The following is a 26,654-nucleotide window of genomic DNA, read 5'->3' on the forward strand; positions in this document are numbered from 1 at the left end:
TGATAATTACATCTACAGGTTAGATTTGAGGGTCGATTTTGGTAGCAGATGAAAATGGGATAATGTTGAAAAGTCATGAATGTGCTCTTCTGCAAAACCCGTTACTCCTGTGCCTCTGACAGCTCCACATCAGCCTTGGGCAGCCCTGGCTCCCCCCTGGAGGAGGCCACCTTGGGGAAAGTGTTTAATAAAGGTTTGCCTCTCCAGCTCTTAGCAGTCTGAAGGTTCCTTCAACTCACAAACCTGGTGTGAGGCTTGCCAGGAACCAGGCAGCCCAGAAGCATGGATGGGTCTAGGGTGTCTCCATATCTGACTCTCACACAGGTTTCAGAACAGACATCAGAGATTTGAACTGATTCAAAACCCACAGCAGCTTTTGAGCTGATTTATTGCCTTCTGCTCAAGCTCTGAAGTGCTGGTGAAGAGCTCCCTAGAGCCTCCCTCCACAACTTTTGTCATCACAGGAACAGTTCAGGATTCTCAGGCACTGTCCCTGCCTTTCTGCACTGCTTCCTTATCCCTGACACACAGAACCTGGCATACACAAAATCCCTGGCATAATAAATACCCCCAAGGGAGCAACACACAGTTTCAAACCATTTAGGTAGGGAAATTTGGAAACTAAATATCTCTAGGCAATATTTTAAGGGTGATTTGAAGTACAGAGTAAGGAAAAGAAATTCCGTGCAGAATTGGCTGGGGAGGAAAGATAATTTTTTGAAGATGCAAGCCTAGAAAATGCAATCAAGGTGACTTAATTTTCCTCAAGGTGACATCAAGTATATCTTGGGTTATTGTCTCTGTATTAGAAAAATATAGTTCTGTCCCCTGGCTGTAACCAATGGCTGCTCCTCAGTGAACTTAGCTGCCTCCAACAATATTCCCTGCTATTCCACACCAAAGCCTTGAGGGCCTGTGCACACAGGAGAGATTTGAGGGTACTCTTATCATCTGAACTGTAGGAGGTCCATAATGGAGTTTTTAATGAAAAATGTGTAACACCTGGAAATCTTTCACTTATGAAAATGAAACAACCAGTTCACTGTAACTGATAAAAAACTATTAAGGTACAATTAAAAAATGGTCTCTGTTCTAATTTTACTCTGTACTTCTCAGTCATTCTTAATTCACTTTGAAATGAATTCCACTCAATTAACACAAGGTGAGCTGTTTTTGGTGTGTTAACAGTTTTGTCCTAGGACACAAGTTTTAAGGAATTTTTGGTGCCAGCTGGCTCTAAGCTTATCCTTGATAGATGCTCATTCATTTCCTTAAAGTGTTATTAGGGAAACCACGTGGTATCCAGTTTGGAATTGTGCATGCATCTAAATTAGGGGAAGGCTACTGTAATTAGCATTAAGGCAAAGCTGCAGATCACACCAGATTTTGGGGATAGCAGAGCTGTTTGATGCAGGCAGCTGCGATGTGAATGCCTGCAAGCCTCATGCTAAACTATGCTTTACTGGAGGGTGAAGGAAAGTGTCTCCAGGAGATGAAATCACAAGAAGTGTCATGAAAGAGTCATATCTCTACCTACAGTCCCTGAAATGAGTCCAACTCAAAAAGTCTTGTGTTAAATGTACATTCAGCCTTTTAAAAGCAACCCTACAGATCAAATTGTCTTCTGAAAACAAAACTGCTTTATCAACTGCAGGAAAAAATCACATATTGTCTCACACACGTGATGTAACTGGGCACTAAGCTGCAATTATGATCAGTGCAGCAAAAATTGGAGTCTCAGAGCTGCCACTCACACATTTAATTAGCTGAAATCACTGTCGTGCACTGGCTGCTGCCGGGCTGTAACTTCTCATGTGCAAAGTTCAACTGCAGAACAATGGGACTGAAACGATCCCAGATGTGCTCTGAGCACAGTGTTGGGTTGCACACCTTGGCTAGCACCAGGCAGGGCAGCCCCGCTGCGTCTGCGCCCTCGGAGCACCACTGACATCAGCCCCTCATCCCCGCCTGCAGGACAATGGAAAAACGTCAAGTGAAAAACAGCCCTGCAGATACTTGGCTCCTTCAGGTGTGGTGTTAAAACCCTGCCAGAAGGACTCGTGTATGATTTATCAGCCCAGCACTCCGGCCAAAGCTAAAAACCAGACTTCACTGCCCCGTTAATTTTGATACAGAAAACAGAGAAAGTTTAAAACATTGCTGTCCAGCTTAAAAGAAAACAAAAATCCAAGCTGCCATAATAGCAATGAGTGAATCGTGCTGTTTAAAGGGGGAATTGACATTTTCTGCTACGCAGCTAAAAAAAAATCAAACATCCGGCCCTTTGTTAAATGCATCTAAAGCAAATCACACTGTGTTTTCCCCTGCTCTGGTGGGAGTAAGGATTAGTGTTGCAGCCGTAGCTGCTTGGCTTTCCAGCATATTGTATTTTTACCAATCCAAACCCCTTTTCTTCTCATTAAGTAGCAACTCTCCTAAACCTGCTGTGTGGAAGAATTTGGGACATTTTAAATGGCATCTCCATTATTGGAATGATCAGGGACCATTTCTCACAGGGGTTTGCTGTGGGCTGCCAGACTAATACTCAACAGGAAGAAATCTCAATGGGCTGTAATTTGTGTATGTTATTGAACACTTATTCCGTGGCAGACAAAGCAAAATGTGTCCCAGCCAGGTGTAACTTCCCCTGCAGCCTCTGCTGGCAGGCAGTGCTTAGTGTGCAGTCCTGCAGGAAGGCAACTGCCAGCATTTGGTTTTGCTGCTCTTACAGAGACCTCACAGCCCTGCTAGAAGGAGGAGAGACTCTGGTAGGGCCAGCTCAGCTGGGACAAGTTCTTTCTCCAGGGTTAGAAGTATGATACAGTCAAAAAATTTTATATTATATATATGTTTAGACACAGAAGCATATATGTGGAATACCTGTAAGATACATTATGCATACATATTTTAATATAAATATACATATAAATAAGTACAAAATCCTCTCTGGTTTCCTTTTCACAGGTGCTTTATATTCTTGGAATGTAACAACCGCTGAAGTAACAGCTTGTGGATGATTATGTACAGCAACAGCAGAGTCTGCCAGGCCTTCCACCTCTGTCAAACTGTGGCAGTCTGGCCAGTAGGACCATGGAAAACTTGTTAAATATGACAAGATCCAGGACTCAGGAATTCACATATATCTTGGAATTGTCACATTTCTGTGGACAGTTATTCTCTCACTGAATCACAGTGAGAGGATGGGACTTGTGCAGAATCACCCACAAAACCTATCATTGATGTGACTACAGCACTGGCGGCTGGCAGTGTAGTTCTGCTGCTTTTCTTGAAAAGTGGTATTTTTAATTTTTTTATTTTTTTAAATTTTTTTTTAAATTTTTTAATAAATCACATTTATGCATAAATCTGCTGAACATAAAATCCCAGGCAGGTAAAATCTGTTTTTTTCAGAAATGAAACAATGTCTCTGACAACACTAATTTAGAACAAGACACACGAGCTCTTTGGAGAAATAATAATTAATGCAAGCATAGGGAAAAAAAAAAAAAGCAATTGTAATTCTTGACTGTAAGGTTAAAACCATCTCCTCTAATTGCACAGCAACACCTGCATTGCACCACCTCAGGCAGCTGCAGCAAGTGAATGCTCACACCCATAAAACACTTGGCAATGCTGCCACAGCAGCAAAGCTGGTCAGCTTCCTTCACCAAGCAAAGCCCTCACACCAGGCAGGGACAGGGAGCCTGGCACCTTTGGGCTAAGGAAGATAATTCAAAATTTATCTCCAGCAGCCAAGTTGCCTCAACCTCCCTGCTAGAGCACTGTGCTTCCATTGGTGTGTTATTTTACCACCACATTGACACACTGGGCCTATCTAAACTCCTGCAAAAAGGGCAATTAATTAAGTGGCTGCTGCAGTGTAGGGGGAACAATTTTTATTCAGTCTCATGTGTACCACAGCAGCTACTTCTAGGGGCTTGCACAGATTTTCTCCTGAGTCTATACTCCAAATATTAAGCACAAGGTTTGGCACGGTTGGTTGTAAGGGGAGATGTTTACACACATCCCCTAAAGTTGTGACTTTTGTCAACACCAAAATAGCATCAATTCAGCTGCTGCCCACACTTTGCTAATCAGTAGGAATTCTAGAAAACATTGTAATTAATTTTATTGCAAATAATTTTAAAGTTTTGTATACTTAAAAGCTGCCAGTGGTATGATACTGGCTTAAAAAAGGAATATTTTTTTTCTTTGTTCTTTTGATAATAATCTCTTCTGCTTTTACTTTGCTAGTGTAACCCAGGACTTTGAGAGTGGGTCTCAGCTCCCAGGACACCTTTTTCCCTAACGCTTGCCCTATCCACTCAGATGGAAGGTGAGAAAAACCAGCTCCCTGGCTGCTGGGGGAAGCATTTCTCAACCTGGAAACAGTACACCTAAGCAAGCAAAATATACTACTTTTAACAATTTGATTAAAAAAAAAAAATTCTCCACAGGGACAGATCAATTGGTATCAAAGGCAATTGGGAGGCACCATAAGTAAATGGCCCATTGGACATTGGCTACAGAAACAGGGCTGACAACTCCAACACAAGTAGATCACAGATGCATATTCCAGACAAGAAAGCACTTCCCTTCTCCACCCAATTTAAGGTCATTCCCTTTCTGGCAGACCAGCCATAGTAAAGCTAACACAAACACCAAAGCATTTGGAAAAATGGCAGTTTAATGTGTAGTGGTAAGGTGATATGAGAAACAAACCATTAACAGAGGGTCACAGAAAGACAGTCTATTTTTATTAAGCTTCCAAATGAAAAATCTGAGCAAACCTTCTTAATACCTTCTCAAGGGAGGTATACTCTTATTAAGACTCATATTGATGATATTACATATGTCTAGAAAAATCTGATTAACACAAGTGATTTGGCAACTCCAGTTCTCAAGCTGTGAAGAACAGGCTAAAAAAGCCATAAAACTATGCTGTGATCTCTAAACCCAATATAATTGGGCAAAGACAGATCTTCAAGTTGCTTTGCTACAGATTTAAAACCAACTGAAGATATTTTCCTGACCCACAGTCAGGGAATCAATTCACAGAATTATCGAATAATTTTCAACACTTTTAAGAAAAAAGTTATTTTCTTCCCCACTGACTCACCAGTGCTTGTGCCATCTAGTGGCCCCTTTCTCCAGGTGAGTACCATGGCTCCTTATTAAAAGCCTTTAGTTAAGGCTGCTTCTTTTATTACTTTAAATGAAAGGCTAGAATGCAAAGCAGAACACCACTGCTGACAAAGTACCACAGAAGAGAAATTCACCCTCTTCTCCAGATACCAACTGTCAATATGAAGCACTTGTACCAAAAAGGGACATGACAAAACTATATTTTCCTTTTCTTCAAAAAGGTCTTGTATCCCCTTCAATTAATCCTCCAACTAGCACATAAAGCAAAGTAACTGTTTATATTAAAAAATGTATCCTTTAGAGTAACACAGCTCTCTTCATTCTCAATTATTTAGGTCTGAAAGACCCCAGCTCAGTTCTTCTGTATGTTTTATTAGAAAAAAGAAAACTATAGCTTCAATTTGGGTTCTTTTGCCTCTAAAGCCTTGGTTGCTAGTTCCACTCTCTCTTTTAACAAGCTGGCTTCTTCAGCACTCTTTTGGGCTTGTGCATGTTTCAGTAAGAAGTGGGTAAGGAAGAGTTTCAAGCCTTCCCGCAGCATTCCCAGTTTGGGGTTGTCAGATATCCTGTAAAGATACAGATCAAAAATATTATTTAGTCTTCCCCCATTTCAGAAGTTTCTTAATTTTATCATCTTCTTCAAATAGAGCTGTAGAAAAAATCCAACCCATAAAAGAAGTTTTATTGAAGAAGCTTTCAAATTACCAAGTCTACCTTGGTTTGGCAAACAGCCCAAACACTCGACATACAACTGGGCTCAACAATAAAATGGAATATTGCAGCCTCAGGCTTGCTTTATGTAAACAATTACATTAAAGCAAAGAACAAAGCAAACACCATGTGCAAGCTTCCTTGTGTTGCTGTATGACAGGTCAAACATCACCATCTAATTTTTTCTAACTTTATGTGACATTGCAAGTCTTACCCACTCAAGTCCTAAGCATCTCTAAGGATGGAAATTTCCCAGCCTCTCCAGGCAATCCTGTCCCATATAAAAAATATGTCCCATATAAAAAATTTTCAGAGAACATTGATCAAAAACCCCATTAAAAATACCCCCAAACTTTTGCCTCATTAGTATCACTTTGTTTTTCCTTCTTAAGAAACATCCAAGCAATGACTGCTGGCAGAGTGAATCCCACTGCACGCAGGTAGTACAGCAATAAGGAAAACGGGGAATTACAGAGCTCTGTTCATGAAAACCCTATGACCAAAATGATACATTGAATATCTGGAAGCCTTATTTTGTGTAACACAGTTGCATCTCTATCAGAGCCTGTACCAACAGACTTAGGGCACACTTGCTCCACTCAGCCAGGAAAATTTGCATTTTAATGGATGGAGGGCTGATGTATGGAAAAGGCACAGTGTAATTCCAAACAAAACAAGCAAACTTCTTTTCTTCTTAATTACTGCTCAACAAGGGTTCTCTGGAGATGCCAGTGATCACTTACCTCACAAAAATGTCAGTAATTTCTTCCTCATCTGCTTTGGTTAACAGTGTGCTTAATACCTGTCGTAAGAAACGGACTTTGGGTTTGTCCAGTTCACTGAATTCAATTACCTGGGAGACAGAGAGGGAGAATTAGATTAATTCAAGTATTTCAAACAGCTAATCTTTTGTCCTAAATGAAGAACTTTCAGCACACCAATTGGCCTCTACATACACTGAGCCTTGAGTTTAGCACAGAATAATTACCTGAGAAGGCTGCCTCCAAAAGCCAATCAATAATGAAAGCAAAGAAAATCTTCTAAGGAATATAAGTCTACTGGTACCAGAATACCAGATGTCCTTTCTCAATTAGATAAATACTTTGTAAGTAGTTGGGACAATCCATTTAATTGCTATGGACTCCCTATTCTGAAATCCAAGAAACCTACTCAGCACTTTCTTGTCTAATAAAAACAACATCAGCTAAAAACCATTGCACAAAATCCACTGGCAAAGCCTGCTAATGAAGGGCCCTCAGTTCCAACTCTGGATACACTAAAGGAAATAATCTCACAACTGCTCTAGATAAAGAAATGTAGACTTTCTCTACGTCTGGGTTACCACATGTTCCCTTCCCCAAATGACAGCATTACCATAATCAACTGGAACAATTTGGTAATTTTTGAACAAATTTATCTTAGCATAATCAGATAAAATACCAGAGAAATATGCCTTCCATAGAACAAGCAAATGCAGGGAAAACACAGAATGATTTGAAAAGACACCAACCTTGAGAACTGAAAGTGGCAGTGATTTTGTCCTTATTAAGTGAGCCAGCAGTGAAACCAAGTTGGAGACGGCAGCAGCTGACAGGTTTTCTAAGCCTCTGATTTTGTCCCAAATACTAAACTGAAATGTCACCTAGGGGTCAAAGGTAAAAACAAAATAATCCTACAAATCAAGGGGCTGTTTAAATGAGTAACAACATAACAAACCTTTTGACCTTCTATTCTTTATAAGCCTATCTTTAATTAACAGAAATGCTTGATCAGACTGTTCCAATTATTTTAAAATGCATAAAACAGAAGGAAGAAAACATTCAGCATTTAATTTCCTATTCAGATCTGACCATGGGTATGCCTTACTGAATGCTTAGCCACACCAGCAGAATTTTTCCTTGGGATCAAGATCCAAACAGGCATGCATCCATTCTCAGGTACTCTGTCTTTCTAATCACAATCATGACACAAAACCAATGAAGCAACAGATTTGTCTTTACCTGAAATCGTCTTTCATGTCCACAAAACTTGTTAGCCAAAAATGCATAGAAGGGGTTGAATGTCTTTTCCTGTAAGCAGCAGTAAATGATGACATGAACTATTTCTCTCTCCTGCTGATCTTTCAGTCCAAGCCTAAAATTTAGCAAGAAATTGAGAATCATTTTGTAAGGAAGAACTTGCTGACACAAAGTAAGAGCTGCAGTCAACATTTGACAGCAGTACTTCAAAACCTCACCAAATATCACATTAAATTTTACTAGTTACAAAGTACCTATGAAGTCTTTAAAACTCCTCTGGACTCCAATCTTTAAGAGTACTGGCTAAACAAGTATCCTGGTATGGCACTGTGGAAATGATGAAGCATTATGGACGTTAGCACTCATTCCCTCTCCTGAGTGAAACTGTGGTTTGTGAAGAGGGTGTGGCCTTTCAGCTGATGAAGAGGATCCAGTCTCACTCTCCTTTGTGTCATCAGTGATGTTCCCAGCCCTCTCTCTTCCCTGACACCTCTGTAATCACTGAGCACTTCAGGGAGCTGTTCTGGCTTCAAACTAATTACTTTCAATGGCAGTAAGGAGGAAAGGAACTAGAAAAACTGTAGCACCCTGGATTTCAAACAGTTTAAATTATCCTTTAACCACACCTCAACTCTGCCACAGAATTAGCAGCAGATGAATCAACAAGAGCAGTTATAATATTTCTTTATATGCTCTTCCTCACGAGACTGACACAAAACATACAAATACAAATTCCCATACACTCTGGAACACATGTTCCCACTGAAGTTAATTCCTTCACTGACAATTATGTGTGCATTCCATTATACTCTGCCAGATGTGGGCAGATTTAAGAATTCCTCTCTTTGAGTTTGCTGTATAAACATCAGCACCAACACACAGCAGGCAGCCTGCAGAGAGATTTTCTGCCAAGCCTGTATGTATTCAGATTTGTGTACTAGCTTAAATGGCACAGATGAGAGTCAAGTCCAATTTGCAAATTGAGCTGCCAGGTCTTGGCAAGAGCTGCAGCAGCAGCTAATTTCTTTTAATTGAACAGGCCATATTAAGATATTGGAATTACTCCATCACAGTCGTAAGTCCAAGCTGTGTTTTGCAGAAGTGGCATTTAATCAAATATTAGTTGACTTTATTACAAAGTCTGTTTTGGTTCAGTAAGCAAATTAAATAATTGCACGCCATCCTGGTAAGACAATACCCTTGAGTTACAAAGCTGAGACAGAAAAGTTCAGATCTGATCTCTCCCGTCCCAGTTCCTACAGACTTACAATTAATATTCTGACAAACACAAAGAATAGCTTAGTTTGAGCTCTTCCCTAATTATATCTTCTTCTGAAGAGCTGAATGTTGAGGGGTAAGGGAACTGGTCTCAATGTGAAGCAAATCCAAAGTTAATAAATTCTGCAAGAGGGAAGTGGAGGTGCTAGAACACTACCAGGTCATGCAAGTATGAGCAGACATGGCTTATCAAGGTGGCAAGAAGTCAAAGAAGTGGCAGTAGTACTGAAATCAGAGCAATCCAGCAAAAAAACACCCCAAGAGATGTTCTGCAGGGGCTTCTGGTGTGCCTCTGTAAGGAAACAAGCCTGCAGCAGCCTTCCATCCACTCTACTGGGATACACAGCTCCAATGCAAACAGGCTCCTCATATCAAAAGATGCTGCAAATCCCAGCTACAGCCAGGTGTGACAACAACAGGGACTACTCCTTTCTTCTGACTGCCAGTCAGTTCTGCCTGACTCCATTAATCCTTACACCAGGGTTCTGGTCCCTTCTCCTACCCTTTTACACTATGTGAATCCCTATCTATGCACTTCTTTCCATTGCATTATCAACTGAATTTTCTCATGCCTAGACCAGAAATAATCTATTTACAACCTATTTTTAGTTCTGGGTTGATTTCTGTACTAGGCTGTACTTACTTCAGAAGTTTTTCAAAGGCATCCATGAAGTCTTCACTCATCATCAAGACACAAAAAATACTTCTCCTGATATCAGTGTTCATTCTCAGCTTACGAGCAAGCTCCATTATTTTTGAACTCACCTGAAAATAAAGTTTGCCTTAAGAAAGCTATTTCTGTACAGCCTTAAATAACACCATCAATGAAGCTCTCCAGTAAACCATGAATCACCAATCTAAAGGTCCTGAGCTTTTGTCCAGAAGCACAGGCATCACCAGGAGCTTTTTCAACTATGGAAATACATTTTAATCTACTTTAATTGTGCCAATTAATTTTAAGATGTGCTTCTTTAATGTGAGTAATTTACCATGATCATCTCATCACATTACTTTTGGGATCAGCTTGGATACATGCCACAGATAGACACCACAACCTGTCAGAATTCCTACCAGCAAATCCACTGTTGAATCAAGACTCTTCTTTCACCTTAGCAATTCCACAGGATAAGAAAAAACAAGCTGTACCATATTTTCAGTAACAGCTCTTATGAAGCACAATGTTTTAAAAAACCTGAGAGCAGAATTTACAATCCAAAAGCTTGGTCTTACAAGAGCATGTGAAGGTTATTTTGGTGGGGTCTGAAATGACACACATTGAAAAACTGACATGCATGAAGAATCTTCAAGAGATCACAAACACTTTGACTTGTAATTTGGATTTACCTTTCCTACATGCAGCTTTTGCTGAGTCTGGCTTTTTGTATCACTGATCATTGGTGCTCCACTCCAGGATGACCCCACGATCCACCAGCGACCAGCCTGGTCAGCACTGAGGAGAGACTCCAGCGACACGCGGAGCTGAGTGTCTTTTCCTGAACCACTGCTGTGAACCTTGAATAACAAAACAAAAACCAACACAAAAGCTTGTATTTGAAATACAAATACTTTAATTACTTAAAAATTTTTTTAAACAATTTTTACACATATAAGTCCATATCTCCATAAAGGTCCTTTCATGTTTCCTCCCCAGCCTTTGCTTCAGCCAGCAATCTAAAAAGAATTTACAAGTTTCCCATATTCTGTGATTTTTAAAATGCATAAAGTTACATAAATCTACATGTAGAAACTCCTGGTTTGTTATTTTAAAAAGAGATACTAATCTAAAAGGAGACTTCTTCCAAACACAAAGTTTGACTAGAATTCAGAGGATGCTGACATTGCAGCATCTTACAAATCTGGTCATGATTTTCCTTTTGAACACTTGTGACTACATAAAATGACACAACAAACTGCCTTATGGATTGTACAGTTCAAATAAGAAAAATTTTAAACTCTGAACAACATCATAATTTTCAACAACAGAGTCTAGAAGCATATCAGGACTGCAAAAATTTAAGAGAGGAAATCCTACAGAACTAGACTACCTAGCTTGTTTTTGCCTGGCCTATTATCTTCATATGCACATCCTGCACCAATAAATTACTTTCAACCCTTTTATACTGCGCTGTTCTAGACAAACTGCCCATTCTGTAAAAAAAACTCAACAACAACAAACCCCCAAGAAAGCTGACATCCAACACAAATAATTACTCCTGGATTAAGAATAACAAGGCTACACCAGCCTAGAAAGTTCTCACCAGTGCTCTCTGCAATTTGCGGAGTCTTTCCACTGGCTCAGGATCATACCCAGGAATCTTACGCATGTCGTTGTTCCTAAGTGCCAGCATAGTCTCCAGCATAAATCGAACCTATTGGGAAAAGAAATAGTTCTGTGGATTCTGAATTAAATACAGTAGAAGAGTGTACTTTGAAATTACTATTCTGTGAGAATAAGCAGCTCAGCTGGCAATATACACCAAAATTTAAATACAACATGTTTAACTCCTATTATATTAATTTGTGTACAAGCTACATCTGCTAAATACCACGCCTCAGTGACCATTTTCTGAAGTGTACAAAGTATCACAAAACAGAAAAACTATCCACTGCATAAGACACAAACCAGTCCTGTCTCACCGATCATGAACATTTTGGCATTTGTGCTGTAAGAACTAATGCAGAAAGACAGACAACTGAATAAAATATAGCAGAAAAGGTTTCTGTAAATCAAACTATGTATCCAAGTACTTACTGCAGGCTGTTGAGAATATAAAATCTTTAGAACAAACACATACCCTAGTCTGATCCTGGAATTTCTTCTCTGCAGTGCTTGCTTTCCTCTGGGCTTCAGTGATCAGTTCTTTCAAAGCCAATGCATCATCTTTTCTTAAGGAAAAGCCCACATTTTTCAGAAGAAACAAAATCAGCTCAATCTCTTTTTCAGTGAAAGCACTAACAAGCTTTTTCAGAATATCAAAGATCAGCAGGCAATGAACCACATGGAAGTTATACAGATGAGCAATCAAGGCAAGCAGATTTTCACATTCTTTCCCTTCAGCATCACTTTTACAGAGTTCATCAAATTTCTTCACCACAGCTTCCAAAAAGTGAGCACCGACCTGGCAACAATTCCATTAAGGGAAAAAAAAAATCCGACAGTTAACTGTAAGTAGATTTTACAGACATCTGTAAAACTCATTTTTGGGTCACTGCCACTACTAATTTTAAAGAAATAATGTTGCTCCTCTCAACCAATATGGCAGTTCTACATTTACATACACAAATATCTAAGCAGTGTGACATTTTTCTATAAGTCTATGTTATTTACACCTCATATTTGACATCCAGTTGCCTTTTAAAGACTGTGCAAGAAAAACAAGTATTATGAACTTACAGTATACATATATCAGCATTTATTTATATAATATTCATGGACACATAATAGCATCTTTCCAGCTGTCAGGCTAGCATGCTGTTACTGCTAGTCATTCATCCAGGCAAAGCTGAACGTCAAAAAGCAAACGCATTCCTGAGTTTGGCATTCCAGAACAAAATCCTTAACAGGAGGATAAAAAATAATATTGTGAAAAAATCCCCATAATATCAAGTTTTCACAGGTGCTAAACATAAGGCGAAGCTTCTTTTGAAGTGGGGATAATTCTTAGACATTTGTCAGTGGTACAGCTGGGAAAAGAGACTTTGGAATATATTTATTTCTGAAGAGAGAACTGATGCTAAAGGCTGGGATTAGAAAGCCTACAGGCTCTAAAACACAGGAAGGTAATGAATGTATTGCTGCTAAATAAGACCCTCACAATTATTATTGTGCTAAAATCTGCTGACCTTAAGAAAACCAGAAGTCCCAGCAGCAGTACTGACTTGCATTCAAAGCCTTGACCCAGCTTAGGTGTTAACTATGCAATGGCTGCACAAATTTATAAACACAGGACAACTTCTGCATTGCTCAACCTAATCTTCAGTGCAGCTGTACTATCACACTTTCATGTAATGCATATTGTACATTTATTTTATAGAAACATCGTATTTGCAGTCAGAACTGCCTTTCAAGCAGCAAAAAGGGACAAAATAAAAGTTTATTGCCAAGGCTACATGGGGAAAGCTGTTGTAATTATATCCATCTGATATTTAATATGGTTTCAGAGCCAGCATTCAAGTCACAGTGTGACAAACTGAAAAACTTGCATTAATGTATCTTTTGCACTGAGATGGAGGAGAAGAAAAAAAGAGTAATCTAATAGGAATATACTGCTGGAACAACTGTTTCCTGACAGACATTTCACTGAAATTAGCCAAAATCTTCCCTTTGACATCAGGAGCTTCAGCATCAGCTTGGACAAGAGGGATTTTACCTCATTCATCAGGCTTAAAAACACAAAACAAAACCCCCTCCAAAAATTGCCATGCCTTTTGAAGTTTTTAATATTCCACGTTATAACTACTTTATTCCACTGATGATTTGCATGATTTGCTTAGAAAAGTTTATCCACCGTTGTAAAAGGATTCCTGTAGTTGTAACACTTTCCTTATCTGGATATACGTAGTTCAAAAACAATACCCTCATGTATTCAGGAGAACAGAAATGGATTTGTGTAACTAAAGGGAAGAGAAGCTGAATGGTAGAGATTTTTGATTCCTAAGTGCAGAAAGATTTTGATGAAAAAATGATGGTTTTATAACTGACCAGTGGCACCTCATGGAGGAAATAAAACCAGATAAAGCAATAGATTTAGACCCTTTCACTTGTGGAAGCCTTGCAAATAAGCCACAAAATACTGATGAAACTCAACTGAAGATGCTTGTTAGTGCCATATAGTTAAAAATTACAAAACGATTCAAACAAAATGTCAAGGAAAACACTCTACAATATGTATTTTTAGACCAAATTTGTCCCAAGCACAAGAATTACCTCAATTCCTACATTATGATGAAGGATGCTGACCAGAAGGACATGCTCCATCAGCAGTCTCGTGGGCATGGCCACTGGAGTAACACAGGCATTCATGAGAATGTCTGTCAGAGTGTCATTCATGTCCTTCCTGCTGTTGGCCATGTAGAGCTCTTCCATCTGTCCACTGATGGAGGACAAATTTGGTTCACTCAACCTATGGAGAAACACAATTCAATGTTCACTCTTTCTTCTCTTTACATGGCTCCAGAGTTTTGAGTTCACCCAACAAACAACCATTCTTTTTAGAGAAACTAGTTTGACTTAAGAAGAAAAGATTGAAGATTAATAAGATGACTGGAAGGGACCTTTTGTATTTTTTCTGTGTTTACTAAACTAAAAAAGTATAGTACATTTTTTAATTCTAATGTAGTTTAAAAAAAATACATGTAAAAACATGTTAGCAGTATTTACAAAGATCTGTCAATATGCTGTCACATTGAACAGATTTATTACAAAATGAGACTGGTTATAGCAGTTTTAACTGTGGCACATCACAGTCTTTGAAGAAATTAAGTATGAAAATAAATTATACTTTAACACATATGGTATATCAAATTTCAGATGACTGAACAAACTCTAGTCTATGTTTTATAGGCAACAGATGAAATCTACCAATAGATTTCTGATTTTAAAAATACTCTAAAACTGAAATGAATGTTAATTACTTTCTCTACTCTGTAGTACTTTAACCTAGGAAGGGTTGCTCCTCCTCAGTTGTAGTGTTGGAGAAATTTAATTTATTAATTTAATTTATTTAAAAACACAAACCAAAACCTGTTTTCTTCTGAGTTTTTTCTTTTAATAAACATACTCCAACTGACACTTAGTGAATTATACCTATAGCACTCGCAGGTAACTGCTGTGTGGAATCCAGCCCAATCTTAAATTTATTTTCTAGATTTTTCAACATATATAATGACTAATTTTGATGAATTTATACCAATAAAGATAATTATTCTTAACAATAGCAGACGATGATTGCCAACTTAAAATCAGTTTGTGAAGAGAAAAGTCAAATCCTTGCCACCTGGGCTTGAATGATGAGCATTGTCAAATTGATCCAGAAAGATTAATGACTTTCCTTATTACATTACCTATTAATGAGGCCATTCACCATTTTCTTCAGTCTTCCCAATTCTTCTCTTTTCTTGTCATCTAGTGCCTCCTGTGCTTTCCTTATTTGAGGAGGAACATACTTTGTAGCACCGTGGTTATCACTCTTAGGAGGAAAACAAGAAAACAAGGTATCAGATGAGACCAGTATCTTAAACACGAATATACATTTCTACTTAAGATTAAAGAACCAGACTCCTAGTGAGGTTATGTATTACCATCTAATAACCAATGCCAAAAGAACAACATGAAGAAAAGAAGCAGGCAAAAAATTACCCTTTATGACAAACTTGATGACAGCAAAGCCCCTCTTCCCTAACTTTAAGTTATGGTCATTAAAACACGACATCCTAAGTCTTGGTTTTACTCAAGTTTTATCAGAGACAGTTTAAGTTTAGGCAAATGAAGGCCAAATGACCTGTGTGACCTCCTCTCTTCCACCCATTCAACAAGATCTAATACTGGCAGAACCTCAAAGATCATCCAGAAAGCAACATTTCAGTGTGCAACCCTGCTAATTTCAACACAAGCTCTCTTTGCAGAAGGGCTTGATCATATTCTTACACTCTAATGCCAGGGCAGTTCCTTTTATTTGCAGATTTCACACAGCTCCCACATGCCTTGTGCTGGAGGGTATTCCCTGCCACCAGCCTGACTCGGGAACTCTTCCCTCCACGCCTAACAAGTGTCCGTCCCTAGGACCTGGCAGACCCCTCAAGACAACACTGTCGCTGGGCCCGGCTGTTTTGAACCAGGACAACACTCCACGTGGCCCGGCTGGACAGCGAACATGCGGAGATGCAATTCTGCCCTGTGTTCAGGTTGTGGGATGTGCTTTGGGAAACAGGTCTGTGCGTGCTGAGGCGAACATCCTACCTCTGCCTCCTCCTCCTCTTCCTCGCTGGAGGGCTCGCTGGCCTCTGGCACCCCGCCGTCCTCGGGGGATGAGCTCTCGCTCTCCCAAAGTCCTTCCCCGTCATCTGCCTCGGAGGGGTCTGAGGCGTCTTCCTGAGCCTCCTGGTCCTCACCATCCTCCTCCTCATCCTCCTCGTCCTCACCATCCTCGTCCTTCGGCGGCGGGCGCTCCCGCGGCCCCGGCTGGGTGTCCTGCTGCTCCTCGTCGCTGCTCTCGCACAGCTGGCTGAGCCCGGCCCGTGTGCCCAGCGCTCCCAGCACGTACCCCAGCCCGTCCCGCAGGAAGCTCTGCGGCAGCCGCTCGGCCGCGGCTCCCTCCTGCTTCTTCTTGCGCCGCTTCCCGAGCCCCAGCTGCCGCTCCAGCCGCCGGATCTCCTTCTCCTCCTCCTCGTTGGCTTCCAGCAGGGCCCGTTTCCGTGCCGAGGTGGCGGCGGCGGCCGAGTGTGCCTCAAGGGCTGCCGATGTCGGTGCCGATACCGGCCTGGGCCGCTGCTTCCCAGCGGCAGGCGGAGCCGGGGCTCCGGGGCGGGCGGCAGGAGCCGCCTTGGCCTGGCCCGGCTTGGCCGGAGCGGGCTTGGCCTGGCCCGGTTTGGCCACAGCGGGCTTGGGCTGGCCCGGCTTGTCCGGAGTCGCCTTGGCCGGGACGGTGGAAGCCTCCACCAGCTCCTCCACCAGCTCCCCGCGTTGGAGTCGGCGGCGGCGGCTCCGTTTTAGTCGGCGCTTCTCCTTCCTGGCCTCCCGGCGGCTCCTGCGGTTGTACCTCTCCGAGTCGTTGAGCAGGGCCAGCGGCGGCTGGTCGCCGGCCGCCTGCACGTAGTCCTGCACCGCCTGCCGCAGCCGGTCCAGTTTCCCGCCGCGGCGGGCGCGGGCGGCCGCCCCCCCGCTTCATCCTCCCCGCAGCCACACCGCGCCTGGGTGCCGCCATCTTGGATCGGGGCCGGGCCGCCGCTTCCGCCGCGCTGCCGCCATGCCGGGCATAGCGCCCCCTGCCGGGCGCGGCTGTGAGGGGCCGGGAGCCCGGAGTGCCGCCTCAAAGCGCTCCGGCTGTAGAGAGCCTCCCGCTTGTGCGTGAGTATCTAAGAATGACAGAATCATGGAAGAAATTAGGTTGGAAAAGACCTCTGAGATCATCGAGTCCAACTTATGACCGAACACCATCATGTACATTAAGTACAGTGTTTCAGAAAACACCTCCAGGAACCGGGACTCTACTATGTCCCTGGGCAGCCCATTCCAGTCACCCTTTTTATGGCGAAATTTCTCCTGCTGTCCAAACCTGCAGTTTGAGGCTGTGTCCCCTCGTTCTGTCACTTGTTACCTGGGAGAAGAGCCCGATCCCCACCTGGCTGTCTCCTCCTCTCAGGTGCTGGTAGAGAGTGATGAGGTCCCTCCTGGGCCTCCTTTTCTCCAGGCTGAGCACCCCCAGCTCCCACAGCCACTGCTTACAGGATTTATGTTACAGATCCCCACCAGCTTTATTGCCCATTTCCCTCCAGAAACAAAATGAGAGGCTTGTCCCTCTTCTTACACCAGGGACCAGAGCAATTTGTCCTTCACAGCCCTGGCTGTGATCACACGGCTCCCATGGGGCACGAGGTTCTCACTGATGCCTCTCGAGGAGCTGAGGGACACCAGCCCCTGGCCACTCCTCCACTTGCCAAGAGCCACATTTTAAGCCACTTCCAACACAGCCAGGCTCAGGTGTCTCTTGCTGACTGTGCCAGAGCCAACATCTATGTCCATGGCCTTCTGTAGAGGAACTTTGGGGTGCTGATGGATGACAAGCTGTCCATGAGTCAGAAGTGTGTCCTTCCGGCCAAGAAAGCCACGGGATCCTCAAATGCATTTGGGAGAGCATTGCCAGCAGGCCAGGGAGGTGATGCTGCCTCTCTACTCAGCCCTTGTGAGGCACATCTGGAATGCTGTGTGCAGTTCTGGGCTCCTCAGGACGAGAGACATGGAGCTCCTGGAGCAAGTCCTGTGTAGGGTACAAAGAGGATTAAGGGACTGGAGCATCTCTCTGATGGGAAAAGGCTGAGGGAGCAGGACCTGTTCAGCCTCTAAAAGAGATGACAGAGGGGACCTCATTAATGTACATAAATATCTATGTGAGGGTGCCAAGAGGATGGACCAAGCTCTTCTTAGTGGTACCAAGCAATAGCAGATGAGGGAATGGGCAGGAGCTGACTCACAGAAATTCCACCTGAACATGATGAAGAACTGCTGTGTGGATGACCATGCACTGGAACAGATTGCCCAGAGAGGATGTGGAGTCTCCCTTACTGCAGGCATTCCAGAACCATCTGCATGCAATCCTATGCCATGTGCCTGGGATGACCCTGCTTGAGCAGAGGGGTTGGGACAGATGACCCACTGTGGTCCCTTCCAGCCCAACCCATTCTGGGATTCTGTGACTGGTGCCAACTTCTCTTGGGCCATTTCCACTTTGTTCAGGACAAAGTGATGCCACTGCTGGGGGTTGTGTCCCTGGCACAGGCGTGCATCCTCCTGGCTCTGCACAGCTGGTGACAGCTTGTCTGTCATCCATGTGATCAGGGGAAATTAAATGTCCGATGGCAGTTTGCTGCTGTCAGCAGGAAAACCTATTTGTCTGTCTTATTTTTAGTCTCTGCTGTGCTCCAGGCTTATAGAGTCTGCTGGGTGTGTGCCAGTCATGTCTGGCAGATGCCTGGAGTTCCCCAAAACACTGAATTTTTCCCAAGTTTCATTGAAAACTGGGCAGAAAAAAATTTCTTGGCTGTACAAAGAGCCTCAAGATGAGCCTAGACCTAGGCAGACATGAGAAAAACACAGCACACATGACCCAGTTTCAGAAAAAGGATTGGTCTTGAACCTGCTGTGGGGACCAAATCCAGAGAAAATCAGGTTTCATTTTGTCTGTCATGATACTCCTGACCTCTTTTGGACAATGAAGTACTGCACAGGACTTACATTTTACCAGACAATTTAATATGGCTTTATTGCTCAGAAGATTATTTTTGTCTTTCTATGCATGTTTCCATATTCTCTGATTACATCATATGTCCTACATGACCCATGCCTCAGAAATTCAGCTTTCTCAAGGCTGATGCATAATGAATCTTTCATCCTCACTGACAAAATATGTTGCATTGATTTGTCAAGGCATTCCTTTTGCTACATTTTAAACTATATATTATGTTGTAATTTATTGCTGGGCCACTCTTTATTCATGCACAGACAGCTCACACGCATTTTGCATCCTATTTATAGATTTATTGATAACAGTAATCCAGCAGCATGCCAGAATGCAAGATAAATACAGCTGAATATAGTTTGAGAAAATATTAGGTGCTTTTAGAACCCTAAGATTTGCATCTTCCTTGTGTGTCATCTTGTAATTTGTTATTCAGGGCAAGAGAGCTTTCCAGTAATGGGAAATTTCACGTATCTTCAAAGAGAGAAAATGCCAATATTTGCCTTCTTCAATAATTCATGTCACAAAGCAAAATGTGAAAAGCATGTATCTTGCTGAACCCCATAATCCCGAATTTGGGTGAAAATGGACATGTTACTTTTGCAAAAAATATATGGATAGAATTACTATTACCTGTTTTTGAAGTAAAAATACTTTCAAAGAATTAAAACAATATTTCAGACAAACTACAAATATTATAGTAATGAAAATGTAATACTTAAAGGAATATCAACCTATTTAATAGACTAATCCAGAATTCAAATTTAGTGGTCAAAAAACATACAACATTTGCATTACAACAAATATTTCAGATCCTATCCTGGGATATTGGGGTTTATTATTTTACATTTATCATTTTGGCTTTGAGTAGCTGGTAAATACAGTCATCTTAAGGTCTAAAATGTGAATAAATTAGAAACCTCTGCCAAGGACTCTTCTGACATTCCTGTGTTGTCTAAATACCAGAAAAGGGAGGAAATCCAGTTTCCATTCCACAAATTTCTCTTTTAGATCTCTGCATCATGTGAATATCACTTACCAAACAGGAATTTGGAAATGAGGGAATATTTTATAATTGTTCTTTGTTTTGACAGTGATCCCACATCGGAGAACAAGCCATGAGGGCAGGCTTTATATTTGCAATGAAATTGAACATAATGGCATGATTCACTGGAAATGAAAGTTCATACAAAATTGTTGCTTCCTGCTGAGATAATCTTTGTTAACAGATTTCCTTTCCTATTACTTTAAATTCATGGATTATTATTTCCCACCCTTCGGCAGAATGAGCAGAATAAAATTCCTTTAGCTGCCTGTCTGCTATTGTCTCCTGTTCACCTCCTACATGCCATGAAAATGTGCCTTAGTGACTACATAATGCACATAGGTAGATTCTGGCTCTTTTGTAATTTGCAGCTATTGAGAATATTTATCACCACGGGAAATATCAAAGCAGCACCAGAAAGACTTTTGGACTGAGCTTGTAAGGGTGGCTCTTTGTTCTCATCAATGGAGAAAACAGCCTGATTAATGTAAGGACATGGCTTTAAATACAAAGCCTTTTTTGACTCTACAGAATAAAAGCTTCTTGCCAGAATGAATTTATTCCAAGCACTAAGAGCCTCAGAACAGTGCAAGTGATTCTGCTGTGAGCACCCAGTGCAGCATCTCCTGGAGGTACTGCCTCCTCCCTCGTCATACTGTCACCACTGGGATCAGCAGAACTGAAATTTGGTCTGCTGGGAAAGATTATCTGTGGAAGGACACTTTTCTTCTGAAAAACATTTTCCACAGTCTCAAGGCAGTACAAAGTTGCTGGTTCTTCACATGTGTTTCAGTCCCATATATTGTGGAAGATATTGATAGATGAAGAAAGTAGTTTCCATAGTGTTTTAAAGATACATTCCTGTTGCTCAGAATCTTGGTAAGGGTTTTTTTGGTTGTTGGTTTGTTGGGGGTTCGTTTGTTTGTTTTGGGTTTTGTTTGTTTGTTTTCCCCCCACGGTGTATGTGCTAAGCAATTCCTGCAGTCCTGGTCTGTAGACAGCTTAGCCAAGCATGCTAAAAACTGACTACACAAAGAGTCTAGAAAAATATCTGTTCTGGCACTTTCTCCCACATTTCCATCATCTTTGTACGTGACCTTGGGCTGGTCATTTATCTCCTCTCTGCTGCCTTTGTACAAAATGAGCTTCCTTCCATCATTCTGAGACTAAAGCACACAAGGGTATCCCTCTGTATCTCCAGGTTTGTTGGTTGAGGAAGTTCCACCCACAGCACCTCCTCTTGATGTGTAATTCCTGCCTCATTTCTGGGGCTGCCCTAGACTGAAAGCTGTTTGCTGAGTTTTTCACGTAATTTCTCTCATAGTCCCTGAAAACAATGTCATCTGAGTCAGTGCTCGCTGGTGATAATCCTTAGAGGAGATCTGCCATTAGCTTAAGCTCATTTAGGCTGTTTGTTTGAGACAAATTATAAAGTAACCATGAGTATTTCACACGAGGATGCCTGTAGCTTTCCTCCTCCCCTCCAAAAAAGCAGATGAAAATGGAAACCTCAGCTGGCAAGACTCAAGTAGGGAGAAGATGCATATTCACTGATTTTAATCATTAATATTTTTTAGTTCATTGGAGGGAAGGAGTGGGTACTAAAGGTTATTATTTAGATAAATAATCCAAAAGATAAGCATAAAAAAGACAGATATGCTGAGTGAAAGCAGAAACCCATTTCCCCAATCCATTAGCATTTTTAAACTATAACGAGATTATCCAATATGTTGCACAATGACGGCTGAAGAAATGCAATCTGATTACTTTCTTGCTATTAAAAGGACAAGGTAAATTGCAACTAAAATGAACTTTTAAATTAGTGTTTTGTGCCCATCATAGTTAAAAAAAAAAAAATTGTAAATTGGAATAGCATCATTGATCAAAGTCCCACATTATGGCACTTAGCATTTTTCACACAAAATTTGTATAATCAAATGTTCTCTGCCAAGAATTGTCTCTGTGGGAGACTTAGTGCTAAACACCAACCTTATCTAATAAACACTTGTATTGCCATTTAGAAGGCAGTTTTCATCCAAAACCTGTAAATACATACCAAGGGACCCTTTTCCCTCTGTTCTTTCTCCTTTGCTGTTAATTACTTAGCTTTAACATCCCAGTTGAAATTCTGTTCCCTGAAGAATAGTCTTTATTAGCTATTTCTTTAATTCTGACAAAGCAACTTTAGAAAAAGAATACTTAGGAGTAACACTCCAGAAGAAATACCTGGGAAGGCTTGAATTCAACAAACAAATTCCCTAAACTTAACAGGTGCTGTTACTTTGTTAAAGTCGCTTTTTACCTGTTTGTTTACTTACTTATAAAAGTGAAGACAGTAACAAGAGTAGGTGCTGTGCCACTGACACAGAAGCAGTGGCAGCAGCAGCAGTGTGCCGTGCTACTGTTCATCCCCTCTCTCTGGTACATGGTGTGAGGTGATATTTCCAGAGACAATCTCCAGCAGCTTTTTCAGCTCAGTGGGGTGTCCTAGCTATTAACAAAAGTCTTCCTGCATTTCTTCTGAGGCTTTGCTAAACATGCAGAACATGATGTGTGTCTGAGCCAAATACAACGAAGCATTTGGAGGTCTCTCCAGGGTGTCAGCAAGTTTGTAGTGAAACAAGGATATAAATTTATACATTTGGGCTGCCATTCTTTATTTTAATCCCAGTTCTTATAAAGCATGATGTTATTATGTATAATATAGTATTGTTTTAAGGTACAGCTCCTGATCAGGAGCTCTACTTACATGACCATAAGCAGAGTGCAGCAGTGAACTGTGCCTGTCGCATCTCCATTTACAGATCCTTCTCTCAAGGTACTCTGAAATAGCCACACTGATCTAAGCCTGACAGACAAGAGAGTTCTCCCTTAGTTTAGACTGATTGAGCCAACCTCCTTGCTCTCTGTTTATAGTCAAATACAGGGAAATATTGACTTCTAGAGGAAAAAAATTCATCTAATTCATCTTAGGCTTCTGCATCAGGACAAGATCATCAGTGCCTTAGACTCCCTTAGCCCAAGGTGAAACGGTTACCTTCCATGACTGGCTTAGCTGCAGGTAATGGCCTCGGGGATCCCTCATTAGGTGACTCATGCAAAGGTCATGGCAGCAAAACAAAACCATACTCACATGACCTTAAGTAACCTCGTATTTACACAGTGTGTCTGCAGTATCTAAAACCAGATACCACCCTAATCTACTCCTTCACTTCATGCCTTCCCTTTCAAGTGATTACCACCTTTCAAACCTGCAGTTTTGCAGCTACTTTAGGTTAACCTCAATCTGCCACGAATTTGTCCAGGTAATGCATTCCCCATGTTAACACCAGGAGTCATGGCATAATGCACCGAATTCAAGATTTGATCAGCATGAAACGAAGAAGTTTTTAAATTGGACTGGCTTAATTTTGTGATTCAGCTATACAAAGAGGGAGCTAGCTGTAGGAAAGGGGACTTCTTCCAGTAGCAGCACAGAGCAAGATCACTCAAAATCAGTTATGAAACTACACTCTTAGCAGATTACAGAAATTACTGTGTCAGAGTTATTTCCCATGCTGCTTTAAGGGAGAATTCATTATTCAACAGCTACAGCTGGCCCTTCTGTTGCCCAAGGTTTTGAAACACAGGTGAAAACAGGAACAATTACAAAACCCTTTTTTGTATAATTACATTTTCATTAAAGGATTTGTCTTCTTTGCTCTGCTGAATAATTTTTTAAAAAGCAAAGCACACTAGCAAGTAAGTTAATCTTAAGAATATAGCCTACACAACTGTATATGTGTGCCTAGGGACCTGTCTGAGTCTGTACAGCCTCAATTTTTGTTTCCCTTGTTTACTGGTGGCAAAGGTAAGAAATCTATTTTTAGAAGAACCCACATTTGTCTGGATGCACTTCCAGACAGTGTTAAGCTTACTGCACCCTATTCCTCTAAGTAATCATGGGAAAACACACACTTAAAATGAGGCACATGGTAGTATCATAGAGAATTTTATGATTTCAGAAATCAGCTGAAGAGACAGTTTTATTCTTCATCTTATAATTGCAGTTGTAAATTCTTAACTGCAGGTGTGATATTTTCATTAAGTGTTTAAATAAATCCTCACAATGTGAGGCCTTATCCCTGATGGGAGATACCTGCAGCCCTGTAATGAAGAAGAAACAACAATAACGAGAATAAATAACTGTGCCTTTGCTTCTAAGGCATGCCAAGGTATTGGTTTGAATTCTGAGCTCTTTAATTAGTCCTGAATCCTGCACATGAGTGGTTCCAGTTCTAAGATCTGTTATCTTTGTGGTGACACTTCTGCCTGCTTTTGAGCCCTGAGGATGAAAGAGGAAGCTTAAAAGGAAGAGAAGCCTTTCAGCAAATTGACCATATCTTTTTTTTTCCATTTTCCTAGTAGAGAAGGTAGTTAATACATATTAATGCATGACACTAGTAGTGATGATGATATCTATCTATAAATGAGCTACCCATGTGTAGGACTTGTTTTCTTCTCTGGCATTCACAGGAGAACAACACCAGCTATGTGATCTTAATGATCCTTTTCTTGGTAAATTGATCATGGCTTCTTTCTGTTTCAACTTGTGTATTGAAAGAAACTTGATCTACACAGGACCAAAGACCTGATGTACCTGAATTTCAGTCCTGATGTAGTAACATCCTCTTTATAGCCTTGGGCAGGTCACTTGATCTTTGAATTTTACAGCTTCATATTTTGCTATGCAAATTGATTATAAAGATGTTGTGATGTTAACCTGAGCCACATTAGTGGTGGGAAAACTCTTTAGATGTTCTTCATAAAAGATGGTGAAGAGGAAGTTGTACCAGGCAAGAAGTGTTATTAGAGATACATCTGAACAGCAAAATTCAGATACTGAACCTAATCTGGGTGCCCTAAAGATAAGAGAGCACAGGGATTTGAGGTTCAATATGACAGTGATTATTTTTTAACTCACAGGATAAAGCAGTTGACCTGTTTTGTTAAAGAGCTGGAATTTTGTATTTTCCATACCTTTCACATACCTAATTTCAATTGCTTTTTCCCATCAGCAGGAAAGGTCATTCTCATTAGGAGACAAATAACACAAATTGGATGCATTCAATTTGCATGTTTGAATATGTGAATGAACACACTTCCCATTTTTCTTCCCAAGGAATGACCTCTCAGTCAAACTGAATTTATTCTACTCTTAGCTGAAAATGAACTTCTATACAATAAGGATGGCTGAGAGTCACAGGGCATCTGACATATTTTAGCTAATTATGATTCCAGATATTTGATGGCAGACAGAAAACCTGTGGCCGGATTTCACAAGAATGAAAAATTAGAAGTCAACCTAGATTCCAGTTTTTGTGTAGGAACAGAGGCGATTAAGTGAAATTATTGGACTTGTTCAAGGCCAACATCAAAAATAGTTTTAGAGACTCGTGTATAAGATTGATGTTATCAGCAGCCTCTTGATGCAGACTGGGAACATAGCCATGGAACAATCCCAACCTCCAGCAATAAGGAGGCAGATTCAAGGTCACTTGCAAGCTGAGATGCTTTATATAGCACATCTTAATGCTTGCTTACATTCTGGACTGACCAAAGGTTCTTGCAGTACCAGGGATTGTCCTTTTATTAGGTAATCACTATGAGTGATTGTCAGATGAGAAAAACCTTGCCATCATTATCTGTGATGGACAATACACCATTATTCTGCAATAGAATTTAAAAGTATCACCACACTTTATTCTTTAGTAACTAGATTGAATAAGGGTGTGATCCAGTATTACTCTCCAGTTCCTTCAAAAATAATTACGCACTAAAAATTGTAATACATCAAAAATTTAATTACACTAAAAGTGCTTACTAATGTTTTGTTATTACTCTGTTTGATCTTGGCATCTGCATGCCATCCATTAATTTATTTCTGTAAAAACTATAGGTCACATTGTGGAATTCTTATTATATTTCTATGTAGTCAAAACTCCCATTTTTTTTCCAGAGCATAGTTTAGGTGAAGACATTGATTGGAGCTATGTGACTTTGTGCATGCAGTGATGAATCCAACAGGGGAAGATAATTAAGATAATGCTTTAGTTTGTGTATATTTCAGATTTGTCTACAATAATTTTTTCAGTTTATAACAGCTTATTAGTTCTTCTATTATATTAGGCAGCCATTTAAATATTTTTTCCATTTTTAAATAAAGAATTTATTTGGGGAACAAACTTCAATGCTCCTCTGAAGGAAAGAAAATATAAACTGCAGAATAAAATGATAAGCTGAAGAGGCAGTGCATAATAAAATGATAAGCTAAAGAGGCCCTCCAACAGTTATTAACCTATATTTTCCTTTCATATATATACTCAACACAAACTCACATGAAAAAATAATATAAGCTGCTCCTTCACTGTAAAGGCAAAAATACAGTTTTCAGAAAAGTCACTAGACCATGATTTTGTGGAAAAGAAAAGATCTCATACCTATGCCTTTCTTGAAGTTTACTCA

General features: G+C 40.8%; 1 protein-coding gene across 1 annotated transcript; it reads right to left on the minus strand.

Moving 5' to 3' along the window:
- Positions 1–4,853: 4,853 nt before the first annotated feature.
- Positions 4,854–17,089, minus strand: NOM1 (nucleolar protein with MIF4G domain 1). Its single transcript, XM_056485376.1, is given in 12 exon segments — positions 4,854–5,711; positions 6,600–6,709; positions 7,367–7,498; positions 7,857–7,989; positions 9,796–9,917; positions 10,497–10,664; positions 11,411–11,521; positions 11,948–12,271; positions 14,080–14,275; positions 15,216–15,340; positions 16,111–17,028; positions 17,030–17,089. Coding segments are annotated over 12 exon segments (2,562 nt in total). The 5' UTR covers positions 17,075–17,089; the 3' UTR covers positions 4,854–5,533.
- Positions 17,090–26,654: the final 9,565 nt, after the last annotated feature.

This window comes from Oenanthe melanoleuca, chromosome 2, assembly GCF_029582105.1.
Source record: "Oenanthe melanoleuca isolate GR-GAL-2019-014 chromosome 2, OMel1.0, whole genome shotgun sequence".
Classification (NCBI taxonomy): Eukaryota; Metazoa; Chordata; class Aves; order Passeriformes; family Muscicapidae; genus Oenanthe; species Oenanthe melanoleuca.